The following is a 19,568-nucleotide window of genomic DNA, read 5'->3' on the forward strand; positions in this document are numbered from 1 at the left end:
CTCCTTCCTCTGGTCGGCCATGACCTCGTACCGCCGTCTCTCCTCCTCTCTCTGCCGGTCAGCGAACACCGGTCTGGGATTGGGAACATCGGAGGATACGCGGCGCTGCGGACGGAACACCGGCAGTCTTTGGCAGGTTTCTGCTGAAACCAATCGGGACTCCAGCGGGGGCAGCAGGGACAGGGAGCTCCACAGCTGCCGGGCATGGGACACATCCTCTGGGGAAGAGCCGTGAAAAACGGTGAAAAGTTCGTCAAACTGTCCTTCTTGCTCACTCTGGTGCGCCATTTTGCTTTTACATCATAGTTTTCAACAAAAAAAAGTCAACAACTTAACAATTGTTTACAAACGTTACCATGGAAACGAGCCGTGTGACGAGAAAAGTAGTGGTTTTCAAAATAAAAGTCGCTGAAGAACAAAACAATATTTGATTAACTGGGCCATTTGTTAATATTTTAATTATGTCCACATATGATGTATTGGAGCCCATTATCACCACATAAGACTTTAAATCCTATAATTAAGACTTTAAAAGTTGTTGTTTTTTTTACTTTAAAAGTTAAAATTCTGGCAGTGTATCTATAAGAAATCAGGTTCTGTCTGAGAAAAATAGAAACAGCAGGTTTACTATTAAAAGAAACATCTCTCATACGACAGGAATTGCATATAATTTCCACAGGAAACGTCGCAACATCGATTGAATTAACACCCTAATTTCAGATCACTTAATCTAAGTATTAATAAAGTAATAATAAAAATGTAACTATTGATTTAGAGATGTTCCTTTTACAGACTCCATTTGGTGGCCAGGTCCTGGCAGGCTAGTTGCTCTGGATGTCTGGCGTTGGACACCCTTACTGGATTATCCCAAAGATATCCAAAAAACAATGTAACTTCACCATTCTGAAAATGTCGTAAACAAGTGTTTATGGTTTTATAAAAGCAACAAGTTATCTATCACTGTTTCTAATGTTAGACCTTAACATGAAGATTGTGGTTATTTTTCCCGGCGACCTGTCCAGGGTGTACACCTCTCGCCAAAAGACCGTTGGAGATAGGGACCAGTTTCCTCACAACTCTGCACAGATTCGATAATAGGTGGATGGATGATGGATTATGTTTAAAAATAAAACTTTCCTTTGTTAGGGCATTGTTTTGTCCTGGAGTTACAGTCTACTTCCATTAGGGAGAAGCCTTATTCTACTTCCTGTGCTCAATGTTCAAAATTCAGCTTGTTTAAAAAAGTCATTCTCCTCTTCCAGGGAGGACCTTCCACGAAGTGTTTTCCATGTTTAACATTTTAGTAACTGCATGTTTAGCAAGAGGCTCAAAGAAATGTACACATTTAAATAGTGATTACAATAAAAACTTAGAGAACAATAAAAATAATTGGACATAAAATAGCTTAATGTTAGGTAAGATACTCATGCATAAACATATTTTATTGTGTTCTTGATTTAGATTTGTGCACTTGTACTCAGACGTCCCTCTCCCCAGAAACCTCCTCCAGTTCCTCCAGGGGGAGCCCAAGGCGTTCCCAGGCCAGCCGAGAGACATAGTCCCTCCAGCGTGTCCTGGGCTGTCCCCTGGGCCTCCTCCCAGTGGGACATGCCTGGAACAGGAGGCAGGAGGCATTCAATTCAATTCAATTCAATTCAAAAATACTTTATTAATCCCAAAGGGAAATGAAATGTTGTTGTAGCTCATTATGAGGGTTTCCTCAAAGAGCCGCTGTAGATGCTGATGGTTGTGGGCAGGAAGGATCTCCTGTAGCGCTCCGTCTTACAGCAGATCTGAAGAAGCCTCTGACTGAAGACACTCTGTTGTTGTAGGACAGTCTCATGAAGAGGATGCTCAGGGTTCTCCATAATGTTCTTCATTTTATGAAGAATCCGTCTTTCCACAATGATCTCCAGAGGTTCCAGAGGAGTCCCCAGAACAGAGCCAGCCTTTTTTATCAGCTTGTTGAGCTTTTTTAAGTCCCTGGCTCTGATGCTGCTTCCCCAACAGATGATGGCAGAAGAGATCACACTCTCCACAACAGACTTATAGAAGATATGCAGCATCTTGCTGCAAACACCAAAGGACCTAAGCTTCCTCAAGAAGTACAGTCTGCTCTGTCCCTTCTTGTAGATGGCTTCACAGTTGCATCTCCACTCTAGTCTGTTGTCCAGGTGAACACCAAGGTATTTATACTCCTCCACCACCTCCACTTCTTCTCTCATGATGGAAATAGTTTTTGACTTATTCCTGTTTCTCTTAAAATCTACAATCATCTCCTTTGTTTTAGTCACGTTGAAGATGAGATGATTATTTCCACACCATGCCACAAAGTGGTCCACCACCTTCTTGTACTCAGCTTCTTGTCCATCTCTGATTCACCCCACGACTGCAGAATCATCCGAGTATTTCTGCAGATGACAGGAGTCTGTCTTGTACTGGAAGTCTGAGGTGTACAGAGTGAAAAGGAATAGTGAGAGTACAGTCCCCTGTGGTGCTCCTGTGCTGCTGACTACCTGGTTAGACTCACAACCCTTCAGTCTCACAAACTGTGATCTGTTTGTCAGGTAGTCTTTGATCCAGGAGATTGTTGAGGCCTCCACCTGAGTCTTCTGGAGTTTCTGACAAAGCAAATCAGGTTGGATTGTATTAAATGTTCTGGAGAAATCAAAGAACATGATCCTCACAGTGCTACTGGCTTTGTCCAGATGACAGTGGGTTTGTTGAAGCAGGTGTATGATGGCATATTCAACTTCAACTCCACAGTGATAAGCAAACTGAAGGGGGTCCTGATGGTTTACTGTTTGCTTACTCAGGTGGGCCAACAGGAGTCTCTCTAGGAACTTCATGATGTGAGATGTCAGGGCAACAGGTCTATAGTCATTGAGGACTGATGGGTGAGTTTTCTTTGGTACCGGAACAAGACAGGAGGTCTTCCACAACACTGGAACCTTCTTCTGGGCCAGGCTAAGATTGAAGAGGTGCTGCAGAATCCCACAGAGCTGCTCTGCACAGGCCTTCAGGATTCTAGGGCTGACATGATCTGGACCTGCAGCCTTAGTCCGGTTCAGTCTCTCCAGTGCATCTTCACTTGACTTCTTGAGACACACGGGTGGAAGTGGAAAGCAAAGGAGGCATCAGCATCTTCTGATATGGTTGAAGGCAAACATGTAGAAGCAGAAGGGTCTAGGGCTGATGTGGAAGATAAAAAATGTGAGGTGTTATTGGACAACTGTGGGTCCTGTGGGTCAAAGGAAGGTGGAATGTCTGTTTGGCTGTGAGCAGGAGAGGAGGATGCTGAGCTTGTTTCTGAACTGAACCTATTGAAGAATGTGTTCAGTTCATTGGCTCTGTCCAGACCTTCATCGGTCTGATCATCCTTCTGCTTGAAGCCTGTAATCTTCTTCATCCCTGTCCACACATCTCTGATATTGTTTTGCTGGAGCTTGCTCTCCAGCTTCTTCTTGTACACCTCCTTGCTGTCTCTTATCTTGACTTTAAGTTGCTTCTGTAAACTCCTCAATAATTATCTGTCTCCCTCTCTGAAGGCTCTTTTTTCTTGTTAAGCAGGTCCTTCAGGTCACTGGTGATCCAAGGTTTGTTATTGGGGAATCCTCTCACAGTTCTGGTGGGGATGATGTTATCCATAAAGAAGTTTATATAGTCAGTTACACACTCAGTCATGGCATTGATGTCCTCTCCATGTGGGTGGCACAGTGCATCCCAGTCTGTTGCCTCAAAGCAACCTTGCAGAACTTCTTCAGCTTCCTGTGACCATTTTCTCACAGTCCTCTTTATTACAGATTGCCTCTGAACAAGGGGCTTATATTTCGAGCAGAGAAAAACAAGATTGTGATCTGATTTGCCTAGAGGAGGTCTTGCTGTAGAGATGTATGAGTCCTTGACATTTGCATAAAACAAATCCAACGTTTTGTTTTCTCTGGTAAAGCAGCTGACAAACTGTTGAAACGTTGGAAGTGTAGCAGAGAGTGAAGCATGGTTAAAATCACCAGAAATTGCCACAAAAGCATTGGGGTTTTGTGTCTGTAGCTTAGCAACAACTGAGCTGATGGCATCACATGCAGTGTCGGCAACAACGGAAGGTGGAACATAAACTGTTGCCAAAGTAACACTGGTTAACTCTCTGGGTAAATAATATGGACAAAAACTTACTGCTAACAGTTCAATATCTGGACTGCAGAGATGACACTTCACAGTAACATGTCCTGGATTACACCATCTGTTGTTCACAAGTACTGCCAGTCCACCTCCTTTACATTTGCCGCTCCTCTTTAAATCTCTGTCTGCTCCGGCACAGAGACACTGGAGTTGGGGATATGATCCTGCAGCCATGTCTCAGTAAAACACATAATACTGCATGCCCGGTACTCTGGCTGGGTCCTTTGTAGGGCTTGGAGTTCATCCAACTTGTTTCCCAACGATCTCACATTGCCCATCATAATCGACGGAAGAGATGGTTTGAACTTCCTCCTTCTCTCTCTTCTCTTAGCTCCTGCTCTGCATCAACGGCATCTCCTTTTCAACTCATCAGGGATTTGGGGTTGTAGTTGAAGTATTATTTGAGCTTTTGAGATATTAATCAGCTGCTCCGGGTTGTAAGAAACAACCCTGTTGCCATGGCAATGCATCATAACAAATGTCCAAAAATAGAAAGTATTAAGAAAAATCCTCCAAGCTGCACAGCATCCGACACCCGAGAGGACAGTCGTCCAAAAAAAATCATCTGTATCCTACGGAGGAAGCTCATTTCAGCCGCTTGTACCCGGGAACTCGTTCTTTCGGTCATGACCCAAAGTTACTGGCCATAGGTGAGGGTAGGAATGTAGACCGACTGGTAAATCGAGATCTTCGCTTTTCGGCTCAGCTCTCTTTGAATTCACTTTAAAATTCTTAAGATTTTAAGAATGTGGCAGTAAAAATCATCTGTATCCACCACAAGAGGAATAGTTCCCAAAAAAGAATAAATCAGAATCAAAAGTAACAGAGCTACTCCAACCTGCTGCCACCTTGAGCGGCGCAATTCCAGAATAGTTGAGGTGGCATCCGGTATAGATGCCACCTCATCTGGCTCCTCTCGATGTGGAGGAGCAGCGGCTCTACTCTGAGCCCCTCCCGGATGGCCGAGCTCCTCACCCTATCTCTAAGGGAGTGCCCGGCCACCCTATGGTGGAAGCTCATTTCAGCCGCTTGTACCCAGGAACTCGTTCTTTCGGTCATGACCCAAAGTTACTGGCCATGGGTGAGGGTAGGAACGTAGACCGACCGGTAAATCGAGACCTTCGCTTTTCAGCTCAGCTCTCTCTTCACCACAACGGACCAGCACATCGCCCCCATTACTGCGGCAGCCACACGATCCGTCTGTCGATCTCCCGCTCCATTATTCCCTCACTCGTGAACAAGACCCTGAGCTTGTTGTGCAGAATAATCAGATGCAGATTAATTCATTACAAACTGTTTCATTAAATCAAAACATTTAGATTGTATTAATCCCAAACGGATCAGCTAACTTCATGTCAGTATAGTTGTATCATCAGCACAGGTGAAGCTGTCAAAGAGTCTAGCTGAAATCTAATCAGCAGACTGATTAGTGTGAAAGAGATGTAGATGTGCTGAAGTCACCATCCAAAGAGAAGCGTGCAGCCATCATCACTCACTTTGCATCAAATCTGCCTCACATGCAGAAACCAGCTGCTGAGAATACGGCAGCTAATATGGCTTATTGAGGATTTCAAGGTTAAAAGTTTAGCTGCTGAGAAGAAGACTGCATGATGCCTATGAAGGTCCAGAAAGCCTTCGGACTGTGTTATCCTGTTGAGGGTATTGCAGATACCACCAGCACAGAGCTTGCTCAACATCGGCAGCAGATGGGTGGGTGTGAGTGCATTTACATGCACAGGGCTGAGGTTATGTGGACAAGAAGAGCAGATAAAGAATCCACCTCTGTCCAAGATAGCCACTGGAAGAACTGGTCGTCTGACAGGTATTGGTGCAGAAGGTGATGTTCAACATTTTAGAGAGAATTACAGAAAACAGGAAGAAAAAGGACCAAGAGTGGAAACAAATTTTACTCTGAAATGTTTGGGAATAAAAGCATTAAGTGGCAGAAATTAAATGTGTAATAAAAACGTGTGTTTGCTTTAAAAATGGCTTTTTATGTTGCTCCACAGGTACTACTGTTGATGCATTACTGACCATACACCGGTGGTAATGAGGGATAGGCAGGAGAAGCTGAATGTGGGCAGATAAAAGCTCCTTTTGTCTGACTAGATGGAGATCCCCCAAATGTGGAAAGAAGGCGGGTGGCGGTGTGCCGCTCCACCCCAGGTGTCACGGGCTGTTTTAAATAGAGAGGAGGAGGAAGGGCGACATCATCAGCATCACTTCTTTCACCTGACCTGATACTCTCACTTCCCTGGAGTTCAGCCAGCATCCTGCACTGAGGACACAGAGCAGTAAGTACGGACCCCAGGTTTTCCCTCTTACTATTAGTATGAAATTAACTCTCTGCTTCAATATATATGATTAATACAGCTTCCATACAGATGATTCAGCTTAAATAACCTGCTCAATTATGCAAATAGTAAAGTTAGGTGTGCTAAATGACCGTCCAAGCCAAAGAAGTGCAGTAATAGTTCTTTATTACACGTCAACAGGATGAATATTTTATGTTAAAATCTGTTTAAAACTATTTTAAGAGCAGCAAGTTTTTCTTGTTTACAGTTTTTATAAAAGCAAAGTCTGCATTAAGATCCTGCATATTGATTTGTTCTTGCATGCTGTGGTGCTGCTGCCACACATGGGTACATCCTCTGACATGGCACCATTTTGGTGTAAATGCTAAGCTTGATTGAACTCAGGAGCGGCTGCACCTTATAAGGTGAAATGCCAGCGAAGTTCTTCTCAGCATCCCAGTGTGGGCTACCAGGCTACCAGGAGCAAAGGGTTAGCCAAACATGGGCATTCCAGGATGGCAGCTCTGCTGTTTGACTATGGGGGTTATCTGTGTGCTGCTTTACATGTTTTATTACCTGCTGTTCAATGGGAGGTCAGAGAAGCTTTGTGACCTGCAGGAAGATCCACAGACCAGGATAAGTGAGTAAGTAGCTCAATGCAAAGCGAGGGAAATGTGCCAAGGTTGTTATCAGCAGTAATTAGTGGGACAGATCACTAAAACTAAATGCAGGTGGATCTGTCTGATGTGCAGATGCAAAGGCAGCGGGTTTGAGTCATAGATGGAGGAAGGAGGTGGAGAAAGGATGAGCTGATGCCTGTTTTATCTAAGCACGTTTGTCTGCATGTAATCGGTGTGAAGAAGCAGGAAGTAAAAAGACAGTAGGTTCAGAAGGTTTTTCAGAGATGAGTTTTTAGTATTATTTGCATAACTCTATTAAGCACATTGAAAGCTAAACTATATTTAAAACGTTGAGTGGTCACTGAGATTTAGTTAGCTGGATATTCGATGACATTTCTTCTTGAAACTTCTGTTTCACCTGTTTTGTACCTGTAAGCAAATAATCTTAAACCATGGTATATCAGTATATTTCAGTATTTTTAGAATTTATAGAGCTAAATGGTCATAAAATGCTCAAATCTAATTTAAAAATCCAATTTAAGTGATATCCCTTTCTGAAAACCATGTAATTAAATCCCATTTCTATTTATTTCTGATCCTGTTTTGGATCAACTCCGACCCTGATCAAATCAAAAATAAGTTTAATTAACCTCCTAATGATAAACATTGTTTTTTAGGGTCATATAATCAAATTTCCTTACAGTGGACAATAAGTAAATTACAGAAAATTACTTTAAAGCAAGGATTCTCAAGTCCAGCCCTGGAGAGCTACTATCATGCAACTTTTGGATGCATCCCTGCTCTAACACCAAATTTAAAGGGCTAAATTCCCTCCGACATCATTCCTGCAGGAATTTGCAGAGCTGGAAGGAGGGATGCATCTAAACGTTGCAAGGACTCGAGGACTGGACTTTAACTGGACCATGCTTTAAATCATCCGCTGTCAAACGGAGTCAGAATCATCCTCCTCGCAGCTACGAATACATGGATAGTCAGTATGAGGCTTTCTGTGGTGAACAGCAGCATTTGAGAACCTAAAAGGTTGGGAATGACCAGCATCTGTATGGATATCCGTATATCCTTGCTAGGAAATGCTTTCGAAGACAAACTAATTTTACCCACAATCTTTTTGAAGGAGAAGACAAACAGTTGGAGTTCAGGTTCTGTTTTCTGATGGTGCCTCGGGTTCAGTAAATTTAGATTATGGTATAAATGTCTATAAAGTTGCTTGATAAAAAGCCATATTTTACTCTAAAGAACATTCTTGAATGTACTGCGGTCAGGCTAGTCCAAAAACATCTTCATAAACAGTCATTTTCAACAAATTAGATTATAAAAAAGTTAATTTATTTCAGTTCACTAAGTGAAACACATTATATAGATTAATTACACATAGATTAATGTTTTCAAGCATAATTTCTAATAATCATAATCTTTTCCCACTTACAGCTAATATAAACACAACATTTAAGATTACAATAATACATCAGACCAATTTAATACAGAAATGTGGGCTTAATGAAAAGGATGTTTAAAGCCTGCTTAAAGGTATTATGGTTATTTTTGTACTATTGTTATGTTTAAAAGGAACTTTTAATCATACAAACAAGCCTCATCTACGTGCATATTCTAATTTAATAAATGGGATGGTATACTACAGCTATGACCAGCTACCTTCATGCAGATGAAACAGAGCCCTTAAATGGAAAACCGACTGTCCCAGGCTTCCATTCCCTCCTATGCCTGTTTACTTATACAGCATAGTTTTTTTTATTTGATATAAATCTTTATAAATCTAGTTACGATTGTTGCATTTTTCCTAAATTCATATTTTTGCAGATCTTTTATACTGTGACCTATGGCGGGGATGCCTTTAGTGAAACAGAGCATTATATGTGCTTTGACCGAGTCATTTCTTTGGTCTTACCTCAGGTTGTCCATCTTGGACTACCACTGCAATAGTGGTCCTCTTGGGTTTAGATTGAGGGCTATTCTCGGTGGATTTATAACAGGAACCATGGTGGCATGGGAGGAAGGATTTCCAGATTTAGGATCAAAATCCAACTGCACCATAAACAGACAAGAAAAGGGTCTTAAACATGGTCTAAAATCAAAAACAGTTTCAGCGGCACTCACAATATCATAATTCTGCTGTAATTGTTGCAAGAAATTAAAATTCTAATTTTCAGTTGGTTATATGTTGTATTTGCTGTCGTAAAGTGCCCTAATTAACCAAATGTGTTGATGTTTTACTCATGTGACATCGGCAGGCCAGAGATTAAACAGTTAGAGGTCACATCAACCCCAACCACTGCTCTAGAAAGTGACACCAACCCCAGCATCAGCCCTACCACCTCTGGGTCTCCTGCAAACATCTCCATTGCTGCTGCTGACGCTTCCATCCTGCACACCGCCCCCCCTGACCCTTCCAACATGGCCGACCTCTCCGTCGATGACAGCAAGTACCTCTTCCTGGAAAACGACTTCCATAACAGTGGGGTGGCCCAGGCTGACTGGGCGGCCAAGAAGATGGTGTGGGTCCCATCAGAGAGGGAAGGATTCGAACCCGCTAGTATCAAGGAGGAGAAGGGAGAACAGGTACAGATAATGGTACTATGTTGATCCAATTTATCTAATTTTACCCCCTCATTAGCTAAACTGAGTTGTGGCATTCCTCAGGGATCATTCCTTGGCCCCTATTACTTTATTTTATTCACGTCCTTACTCTTGACCAGGTTTTAAAGAAGCATGGTGAAAATGACCATTTCGATGCAGATGGCACACTGAAGCATGCACAAGTAAAACCAGTGAATCTCAGCTGCTTTCCCTTTCTCACAGTCTGTCCAGCACTTCTCTCAGAATGATGATAAGCTTAGAGATATATTTTGTTTGGAACAGTCTTTTTGGCTCTAGTATTGGTGGTTTATCAAATAAAACCAACCATGTTTTCAGATGTACACCCGCTCTGTTGGTCAATCCATTGTAGAAGGAGAGAGTTTACACCTCGCCCCTCCTTATCAAACTCCACCTGACTTATTGATTGCTTGTCTTCTGTTCTCGATTCATTGCTGTTACATTTTCGACTTCCAGTGCTATAGATTTACATACAAAAAACAGTCACAGCACCACAGATAAATCATGGTACACTGCTTTATTTGCTCCTGTCGGTGTTGCACCTGCAGTAGAGTGATCTGATTTTATAATTTTAGTCTAAAACAACCAAATTTGAATCAAAACAGGTGAAAAACATTTTTTTACAATAATAGATACTTCCTGGCTATGTTCTGCTTAGGACATTGACTCATAGGGTAATAATTAAATGTTATTAATGAGAGTTCACAAATGGTTTTAAATTATGTTTCTGGTATATTTACATTTCAATATTAAACTAAAAATATTGTAAACTTAAGAGGTTCATGATGAAACTCTGCCACCTACTGATGCAAACTGATACCTTCTTAAAACATGGCACCTGTTATCAGGACATATTTTCACCATATCTGAGTTTAATGCTGTTTCTCTTTAAACTGAGACCCTCAACATGCCAAGAGATGTAAACAGGGTCTCTTTCCCTGGGTTTGGATTTTCTTCTCTTGACCGTGTACTTCAGGTCCTGGTGGAGCTCTCCAACGGACAGAAGGCAACGGTGAACAAAGATGACATCCAGAAGATGAACCCACCCAAGTTCAGTAAAGTAGAGGATATGGCTGCTCTCACTTTTCTCAATGAAGCATCCGTCCTGCATAACCTGCGAGAGAGATACTTCTCCAGCCTGATCTATGTGAGAAACACCTCCAAATTCTTTATCATGTTCTTCAAAACTTGAGTAAAAGGATAAGAGACAATTAAAACATGCTCAAGATGCACTCTACTAGTCAGTAAGTCAGCAGTTTTGTTGTGGCATTTAAAATTAAAATATAAGTTTTTATCCACTATATTGTCCACTGGAACTTCTTCAGGTGATGCAGTGAAAGTGTGAAGCTTGTTGTATGTTACTTCTTTTAAATAGCTGCACTGTGGCCTCAACTAATGCATCATGCTAACGCTGATTTGACTAAACAATTCTGCAATTAACCTTCTATGGCTAATTTTCACTTTGCATGCTAATGTTAGGCTGCATTTCCTTTTCCTCAGAGGTCAAATGTCATATGTTGAAATCACTTAACGTACACCCAACTTAACGGTTGTTCCAGTTACATGTTGGAAATCAGCTAAATTGCTAAATGTTGTCCTCAGTTTCTAGGCTGCCTACTACTAGTATTACAAGCTGATTACAAGGTATTTTTCTGCAGTGTTTGGATTCAAACATTAAAGCAGCATGCTCTCAAATAGACGTCTGCAACTGATGTGATTCAGTTCAGTTTATTTATATAGCGCCAATTCACAACAGGTCGTCTCAAGGCCTTTTACAAAGTCAATTCAACCCAATCATATCTAATGAGATACAAACCAGCAGGAGAGCAAATAAACGGTTTATGACCAGAAGTGGGTAGTAACTACTTAATTTACTCAGTTACATTTACTTAAGCAGGTTTTTGAAAAACAATTTCATGTAGTCGTTTTACTGCTTCAAATGTTGTACTTCTACTTCAGTAATATTATTATGAAGTAATGTTACTCTGTGTGCAATTTCTGGCTACTCCACCACCTCTAGTTACTTCACTGGATGAGGAACAAACACGTTCTACACGAGTAACAATATATTGAAGTAGTTATACTTTCACTTGAGTGCAACCCACCTCTGCTTATGAGTGGCAGCCATATTGGATTTTGATGTTTGGGTTGGTGCAGAATCTTAAATCCGATATCAGCTAGCATCCCAGCTAATTGTTTTTCAGCTTGCATCAGAGATTACAGCATTGTTAGCATGCTACAAGTGATGTTAGCATGTTAATGTGATGCTAACATAACATCAACGCTTACTTGTCGTTATCTTTTTTTAGTATTCTAAAACTGACTTGAATAATCTTTTTTACATGTATTTATAATATGATGCAGTTGTGGTGTACTGTACAGTGAATAGAAATGAACAGTTGAAAGGTGAACGAGTGGGCATTTAAAACAAAGTTAATGCTTTAGGAAAATCCCGGGTCAGTGTTTTTCTTCTTGTATGCTAAAGCTAACTTTAGCTAAAATAATTTAGCATGCCAACATTTACAGTTTACCACAGAGTCTGGTGAACATTTCACTTTCAGAGCTGAAAAGTCTAAGAACTTTATTAAATCTATAAAAGGTTAGAGTCACCAGGTGACTGCAGAAAAGAAAGATCCATAGAAAACCTGTGAAGTTCAATTTTAGTCCACATTTAGGTCTGAAAGTCTCCATTTAAGGATGGAGATAAGCAGCTGTGCTCTCTTCCTGGACTGAGGATGTTCTGGCAGATTCAACAGCTTATGCTTTGTTTATCCTTTTCAGTTTTAAAAAGTTTAATAAGTTGCTGAATGTATAAATTACAGTCAGACATCTCTGGGAGTCCTTGTAAGAGCATTAACAAGGGGAGCAGAAGGGAGAGTGGTAATGCTGTGCCTATTCATTCTTATGGAAAAGTTTCCACACATGTGCAGATCAGGTTAATGCTGGACATTCATGGAGTTTCATTAACAGCATTAGTACAGAGAACAAGTTTCAGGCCATTTATAGTAAAACAGAAGGATATGTTTAACAGTAATCCAGGTAAAACTTTAGACTTGTTGGAACATAACTTGGGCTTCTTTCCTCCCCAGACGTACTCGGGTCTGTTCTGCGTGGTGGTGAATCCCTACAAGATGCTGCCAATATACTCGGAAAAGATCATCGAGATGTACAAGGGCAAGAAACGCCACGAAGTGCCACCACACATCTACTCTATCACGGACAACGCCTACAGGAACATGTTGCAGGGTAACCCTTGTTTGACTATCATTCAGATTCCAGAAAAACTCCCCATTTATGTCAAAAAATACAAATCTCATTTGTCCCAGTTTATTGAAACGGTTCTGTTCTATAATATTTTTCTGCATATAAGCTTCCTGCCAAAGTTTGCTGGAATTTTGGCCCATTCCTCCTGATAGAGCAGGTGTAACCAAGCCAAGTTTGTGGATCGTGTTGTCCTTAAACCACTTTGTAATTATATTGGCAGCACACCAAGGCTCATTGTCCATTTGAAATTTCCTAGCTGAGGTCTTAAGATGTTGCTTCAATATTCCCACAAAATGTCCTTTCCTCATGATGCCGTCTATTTTGCGAAGTGCACCAGTCCCTCCTGCAGCAAAATACCCCCGCAGCATAATCCTGCCACCCCCATGCTTTGCAGTTGGAATGTTGCTCTTAGGCTTGCAAGCTTATTCCTCTAAATATAAAATTAATCATTATGGCCAAACTCTTCAGTTTTAGTTTCATCAGAACGAAAACATGTTGTTTATGTTTCTGGAGTAGTGGCTTCTTCCTTGCTGAGTGGCATGGTTGTTTGGTAGGAAAAATCCTTTTGTGTCCCACCATTACGAACAGAGACGTGGAGTTTACTTAAACCCACTGGGATTTCAGCTGGAACTGTGTGTTTTGGTCAGATGAGGCTAAGACTGAGCTTTTTAAGCAACAAACACTCTAGGTGGTTTTGCTGTGAAACAAAGGATGAACATGTGGAAAAGCACCTCATGCCCACAGTGAAGTATGGTGGAGGATCTCTGATACTGTGGGTTATCTGCAACGTAGCGAAATGTTAGAAGACTAAGTGCTGACCTGTTAGCAAAAAAGGAAAAATACAAATCAATATTATTATTATTAACAGCAGGGTACTCAATTAGTGTGACAACGGTGATTTTCATAGACACAATTTTTCCTTAATGTGGCATTGTGAAATTCTGCTACTGCAATAAAAGTTTGATTTACTTTAAGATAGTATTTCTGTATATGAACCTGCCCCCTTATAGAGGAAGTCCATGTCAGGCATTTGTTTCCAACTTGTAATAAATAACGAGCAACACAAGTGTTTTTTGGAAAACCACCAGCCACGGTCACATTTTCATCTGATGTTACTGAGTTTGAGGTGAAAAGTAAAAATGTAGTGTAGTCGAAGCCTTAAGAAACTAAAAATCTGTACATTTGCCTTTCAGGGCTTCCATAGACCTTTGACTGTTTAAGCCATCATCTGCAGGTGTTTGAAATAGTTTATGAAACCCAACATGGAAGATATAGTTTAGACTGGTCTGTTAATCCTGTGGAAACTACCTATTATTCCTGACAGAACAATCCCATCTTCCAACAATAGCTCTAACCTTCTCAGCAGTGTGGAAATATAGAAACTTCCTAAAACTGCACGAGTAGATGGATGTACTCAGCTTCCAGATGAGTGAGGAGTGTTGGCCGTGAACAGACCTGACTGAAGCCTCGGAGCGTGCCGACCTCAAACTACCTCCGAACTTTCCATTCGGCCCCAGAACAGCCATACATGGAGCAGTCAGCCCAGATCACAGTGACAGAGCCCTGCATCCACCTACTATATTTAGACTGATGGAGACATATCTTAGAGCTGTTTACTTTCACATTAGATAAAAAAAAGGTTCGCCTCAGAGTTCAGGTCAACCTCACAGTATCTTCTCTCTCGCTCTTCACAGATCGTGAGGATCAGTCTATTCTCTGCACGTGAGTCAAAACACGCCATTTGAGTACAAATCATCACTTTAAGTAGGCAGTGCACAATCGCATGATATAAGGAAGAGTTAACCCTTAAGATTAAAATGTTTTTAGTCCTGTCAGTCATAAAACCTACAAATGTTTATTATATATTAAGAAAAAAGAAAAATATTATTTACGTCTGAGAAACTACACTTAGAAAATAAATATTATTAGTATGAAAAATAAAGATGAACAGATATTCAGATGTTTGTTGCCTATTACAGAGTGAAAGACAGTTTTTCCATCCCATTTTTCCAATTAGTGGTGAGTCTGGAGCAGGAAAGACGGAAAACACCAAGAAGGTGATTCAGTACCTCGCCGTCGTCGCCTCGTCACATAAAGGCAAGAAGGACGTCAACCCTGTGAGTAGGAATTTCATGAAAAAGCTTGAAGAAAAGAAAAATACATTTTTGATTCTTGCATATTCTTTGAGTTTTATGTTACTCTCGGACAGTTTAAATCTGAGAAATGTCTGCATTTTCGGCTGCTGCACTCTTCAGAATATTGTTTCAGGGAAGCTTTTCCCACTCTGTAATGTTTCTCCCAATACTTCAAGACTTTCCAGCTGTCATTTTGTCCTATTCTGTGCAGCTGTTCACCCTGATGACTTGCATCAAGGAGGTCCAGGGTTTAAATTGCGTCTGCGGCCTTCCTGTTCTCCATGAATATGCATGGGTGGCCCGGATTACTACCGCGGTCCAAAAACAAACATGTTAGGTTATTTATCTTTTCTGCATAAAATTTCCACTCTGTCATAGAGTGGAAATTGTTCGAATTGGTATGTTTGAGTAGGACAACCTCAGCAGAAAGGAGAAAAAATTGAGGAGAGGAGATAGCTCAGGACAGGATACAAGCCAAACAGCATTTGTAGACAAGGTGGAGGATCATGACGATGCTCCATGTCATAAAGCTAAAATCACCTCAAACTGGTTTCTTGAACATGAAGAGTTCACTGAACTCCAGGGGCCTCCACAGTCAAAAGATCCTAATCCAGCCAAGCATCTTTGGGATGTGGTGGAACAGGAGATTCTGGTTATGGGATGTTCAATTGATCAGTCTGCAACTGTGTGATGCTATCATGTCAATATGGACCAACATGTTTCGGACACCTTGTTGATTCTTTTTGACAAAGAATTAAGTTGTTTCTACAGGCAATCCCTAAACGGTACTGTCAAGTTTACCTATATAAACTGGTTACTGAGTGTATTAAATACATTTTATCATTATCCCCTAAACAGGTTTGCTTCCCAAAACCTCTGGCTCACTCCTTGTCCTACATTTCCGAATAATTTTGGCGATGTGATGCAGCCTGAAATTCAGGAATGAATGGATATTATCAATGAGAAGTGGCTGAATGTTTGCTTTTCATATCACGCCCTTTATTGATTTAAATCCAGTTTAATATTTTATTGTGCAATAGATTGTTGACTCTAACCTATGAATGTTGCATCCATCTGAACGTGTTAAAGTATAAATTTAAAGTATAAATAAAGGAAATATTTTACTGTACATGACAGGAATCGGTTGCTGCAGCTGTGGCCAAGGTGAGAAGGTTTTTTCTTCCTCCTGCTGCAGCTGCTGGGGCTTTTGGTTTTCTTTTGCACCCATCTGAATGAGAAAAAATGGCAAAAAGAAATAAGTTAGAGTTCATATTACCTCATAAATCCTCCATAACACTAGCTGACAGTTACAGTCATGTTTTATTAAAAAGTGAGTTTTCTGACTGAGGATTCATTGCTGCTTGATCTCTAGCCTTCTCTGCTTCGCTGTTTCACAAGTTACTTTTTGAGGAAAGAAAATCTGAATTAGTTGAAGAAAAAATAACCCGCAGACCGTTAAAAACAACAGAAACATTCTTAATTACTTGTTTTTCTGACTCATCCTGCAGCAGCAGTCAGGATCTCTGGCCTATGTGAGTAAAAACCTGTTTCGTCCTCCTCTGTGTTTAGTTTGGACGAGTCTTATGCATGATATTGGACTAAACAACAGTAATCCATTAAATAATGTCTGACCTGTTTATGGACTCCAGGGGGAGCTGGAAAAGCAGCTGCTGCAGGCTAATCCCATCCTGGAGGCCTTTGGCAACGCCAAGACAATCAAGAACGACAACTCGTCCAGATTTGTAAGTCTATGCTAAATTCAGACACAAAAATGCAGACATGTAAGAAAAGAAAGTATACCTTGTTTTATGTAAACGTACATTTGCAAAGTTGCATCTGAAAGGAGTGCAAGACCTCTGGAAGAATTTTCTTTGGAAAGATGAGACCAACGGAGAGATGTTTGTCCATGTTTTCTGGATCTATGTTTGGAGAAACCCAAAAGCAGCACATCAGCACCAACATTTCACACCAGCTGTCAAGCACGGTGGTGGAGGGCTAGTGCCTTGGGCTTGTTTTGCAGCCACAGGTCCTGGACACCTCACAGTGGACCATGAGCTTCATAGAGCTTTTCAGAAATGAATATCAGCAAACCTCAATGAATTGAGGAACATTCCAAAATACCTTCACAACAGAGTGAGAGACATAAAGTCAGACAGAAAACGAGAGTTTTTGCTTGCTCTGGGTGCACTTGTTTTTCCCACAAAGTTTTGAATTTCGTGTAACTTAAAGTTAGATTTAAATAATTTTAGAGGATAGATGAAGGTGCATTTTCTTCTACTTTAACCTAAGAGACATTCGAGGAACCACCGTGATGTTTCACAGGTCTGCTGTCCTTCCACAGGGGAAATTCATCAAACTTAACTTTGACGTGACTGGCTTCCTTGTCGGGGCAAACATTGACACCTGTATCCTTTTTCAGAAAAGTTTTCCCACCTTCTTCTTCCTAAATCAACCGATGTAAAGATTATCTGCTTAACTCCATCCAAATTGAACAGATCTGCTGGAGAAGTCACGCTGCATTCGACAAGGGAACACAGAGAGAGCCTTTCACATCTTCTACTACATGGTGGCTGGAGCAAAAGACAAGATGAGGGGTGAGAGGATCAGAGTTTAGAGTAAAATAAAAACATTTGTGAATGTTTCACTTGCTACAAGATCAGATGAAGATAAGTTTCCTCCGGTCCCTAAAATGTTTCTCTTTAAGAAGAAGCTCCTCGTTTCCTTGCTCTGCAGCAATGGCGGCGAAGGTCGATCATATCTGGGTTCCTGGATAATAACTCTATAGATTTGTGTTCTTGTAGAGGAGCTGCTGTTGGAGGACTTCAACAGCTACCGCTTCCTGATAGCGGGTAACGTGGAGATTCCCGGTCAGCAGGATGATGAGCTTTTTGACGAGACTCTGGAAGCAATGGAGATCATGGGCTTTACAGATGAGGAGAGATTAGGTACTTATAGACATCCTGAAAACCATTTCTGTTGTTTGGTTTAATGTTTCATGGTAATTACTGCAATAATTTAGCTGCTTTTTTAATTGTTGTATTTTTGAGCTCTGTATCTGAAAATGTAAGTCAGTGAGTGGGTGGGTGGGTGGATGGATGGATGGATGGGAGGGTGGATGGGTGGATGGATGGGTAGGTGGGTGGGTGGATGGATGGGAGGGTGGATGGATGATGGATGGATGGATGGGTGGATGGGTGGGTGAATGGATGGGAGGGTGGATGGATGGATGGATGGATGGATGGATGGATGGATGGATGGATGGATGGGTGGATGGGTGGGTGGGTGGGTGGATGGATGGATGGATGGGAGGGTGGATGGGTGGATGGATGGGTGGGTGGGTGGATGGATGGGAGGGTGGATGGATGGATGGATGGATGGATGGGTGGATGGGTGGGTGGGTGGATGGATGGATGGATGGATGGATGGATGGGTGGATGGGTGGGTGGGTGGGTGGATAGATGGGAGGGTGGATGGATGGATGGATGGATGGATGGATGGATGGATGGATGGATGGATGGATGGATGGATGGATGGATGGGTTGATGGGTGGGTGGGTGGGTGGATGGATGGATGGGAGGGTGGATGGGTGGGTGGGTGGATGGGTGGGTGGGTGGATGGATGGATGGGTGGGTGGATTGGTGGATGGATGGATGGGTGGGTGGGTGGATGGATGGGTGGGTTGATGGATGGATGGATGGATGGATGGATGGATGGATGGACGGACGGACGGATGGATGGGTGGGTGGGTTGGTGGATGGATGGATGGACGGACGGACGGATGGTTGGGTGGGTGGGTTGGTGGATGGATGGATGGGTGGGTGGATTGGTGGATGGATGGATGGGTGGGTGGATGGATGGGTGGGTTGATGGATGGATGGATGGATGGATGGATGGATGGATGGACGGACGGACGGATGGATGGGTGGGTGGATTGGTGGATGGATGGATGGGTGGGTGGATAGATGGGTGGGTTGATGGATGGATGGATGGATGGATGGATGGATGGATGGACGGACGGACGGATGGATGGGTGGGTGGGTTGGTGGATGGATGGATGGGTGGGTGGATTGGTGGATGGATGGATGGGTGGGTGGATAGATGGGTGGGTTGATGGATGGATGGATGGATGGATGGATGGATGGATGGACGGACGGACGGATGGTTGGGTGGATGGACGGACGGACGGATGGATGGGTGGGTGGGTTGGTGGATGGATGGATGGGTGGGTGGATGGATGGGTGGGTGGATGGATGGGTGGGTTGGTGGATGGATGGATGGGTGGGTGGATGGATGGATGGATGGATGGGTGGGTGGGTGGATGGGTGGGTTGGTGGATGGATGGGTGGGTTGGTGGATGGATGGATGGGTGGGTGGATGGATGGATGGATGGGTTGGTGGGTGGATGGATGGGTGGATGGATGGATGGATGGATGGATGGATGG

The 19,568-nt window shown here is 42.3% G+C and overlaps 2 protein-coding genes across 2 annotated transcripts in view; one reads left to right on the forward strand and one right to left on the reverse strand.

The window, feature by feature from the left end:
- The window catches only part of LOC124864791 (cilia- and flagella-associated protein HOATZ-like), a 602-nt gene extending 223 nt beyond the window's left edge, over positions 1 to 379 (reverse strand). The window contains exon 1 of the mRNA XM_047359703.1: positions 1 to 379. This exon is cut by the window's left edge and continues 223 nt beyond it. Coding sequence (XP_047215659.1) covers positions 1 to 288 — 288 coding nt within the window. The 5' untranslated portion in view covers positions 289 to 379.
- A 5,770-nt stretch (positions 380 to 6,149) lies between these two features.
- Positions 6,150 to 19,568, forward strand: part of LOC124864259 (myosin-11-like) — a 30,223-nt gene continuing 16,804 nt past the window's right edge. The window contains exons 1-12 of the mRNA XM_047358956.1: positions 6,150 to 6,473; positions 9,364 to 9,691; positions 10,704 to 10,874; positions 12,817 to 12,973; positions 14,686 to 14,713; positions 15,009 to 15,108; positions 16,264 to 16,290; positions 16,635 to 16,658; positions 16,776 to 16,868; positions 17,468 to 17,531; positions 17,622 to 17,720; positions 17,928 to 18,071. Coding sequence (XP_047214912.1) covers positions 9,527 to 9,691; positions 10,704 to 10,874; positions 12,817 to 12,973; positions 14,686 to 14,713; positions 15,009 to 15,108; positions 16,264 to 16,290; positions 16,635 to 16,658; positions 16,776 to 16,868; positions 17,468 to 17,531; positions 17,622 to 17,720; positions 17,928 to 18,071 — 1,072 coding nt within the window. The 5' untranslated portion in view covers positions 6,150 to 6,473; positions 9,364 to 9,526. The remainder of the gene's footprint in view (positions 6,474 to 9,363; positions 9,692 to 10,703; positions 10,875 to 12,816; positions 12,974 to 14,685; positions 14,714 to 15,008; positions 15,109 to 16,263; positions 16,291 to 16,634; positions 16,659 to 16,775; positions 16,869 to 17,467; positions 17,532 to 17,621; positions 17,721 to 17,927; positions 18,072 to 19,568) is intronic.

The sequence above is a fragment of the Girardinichthys multiradiatus genome, chromosome Y, assembly GCF_021462225.1.
Source record: "Girardinichthys multiradiatus isolate DD_20200921_A chromosome Y, DD_fGirMul_XY1, whole genome shotgun sequence".
Lineage (NCBI taxonomy): Eukaryota > Metazoa > Chordata > Actinopteri > Cyprinodontiformes > Goodeidae > Girardinichthys > Girardinichthys multiradiatus.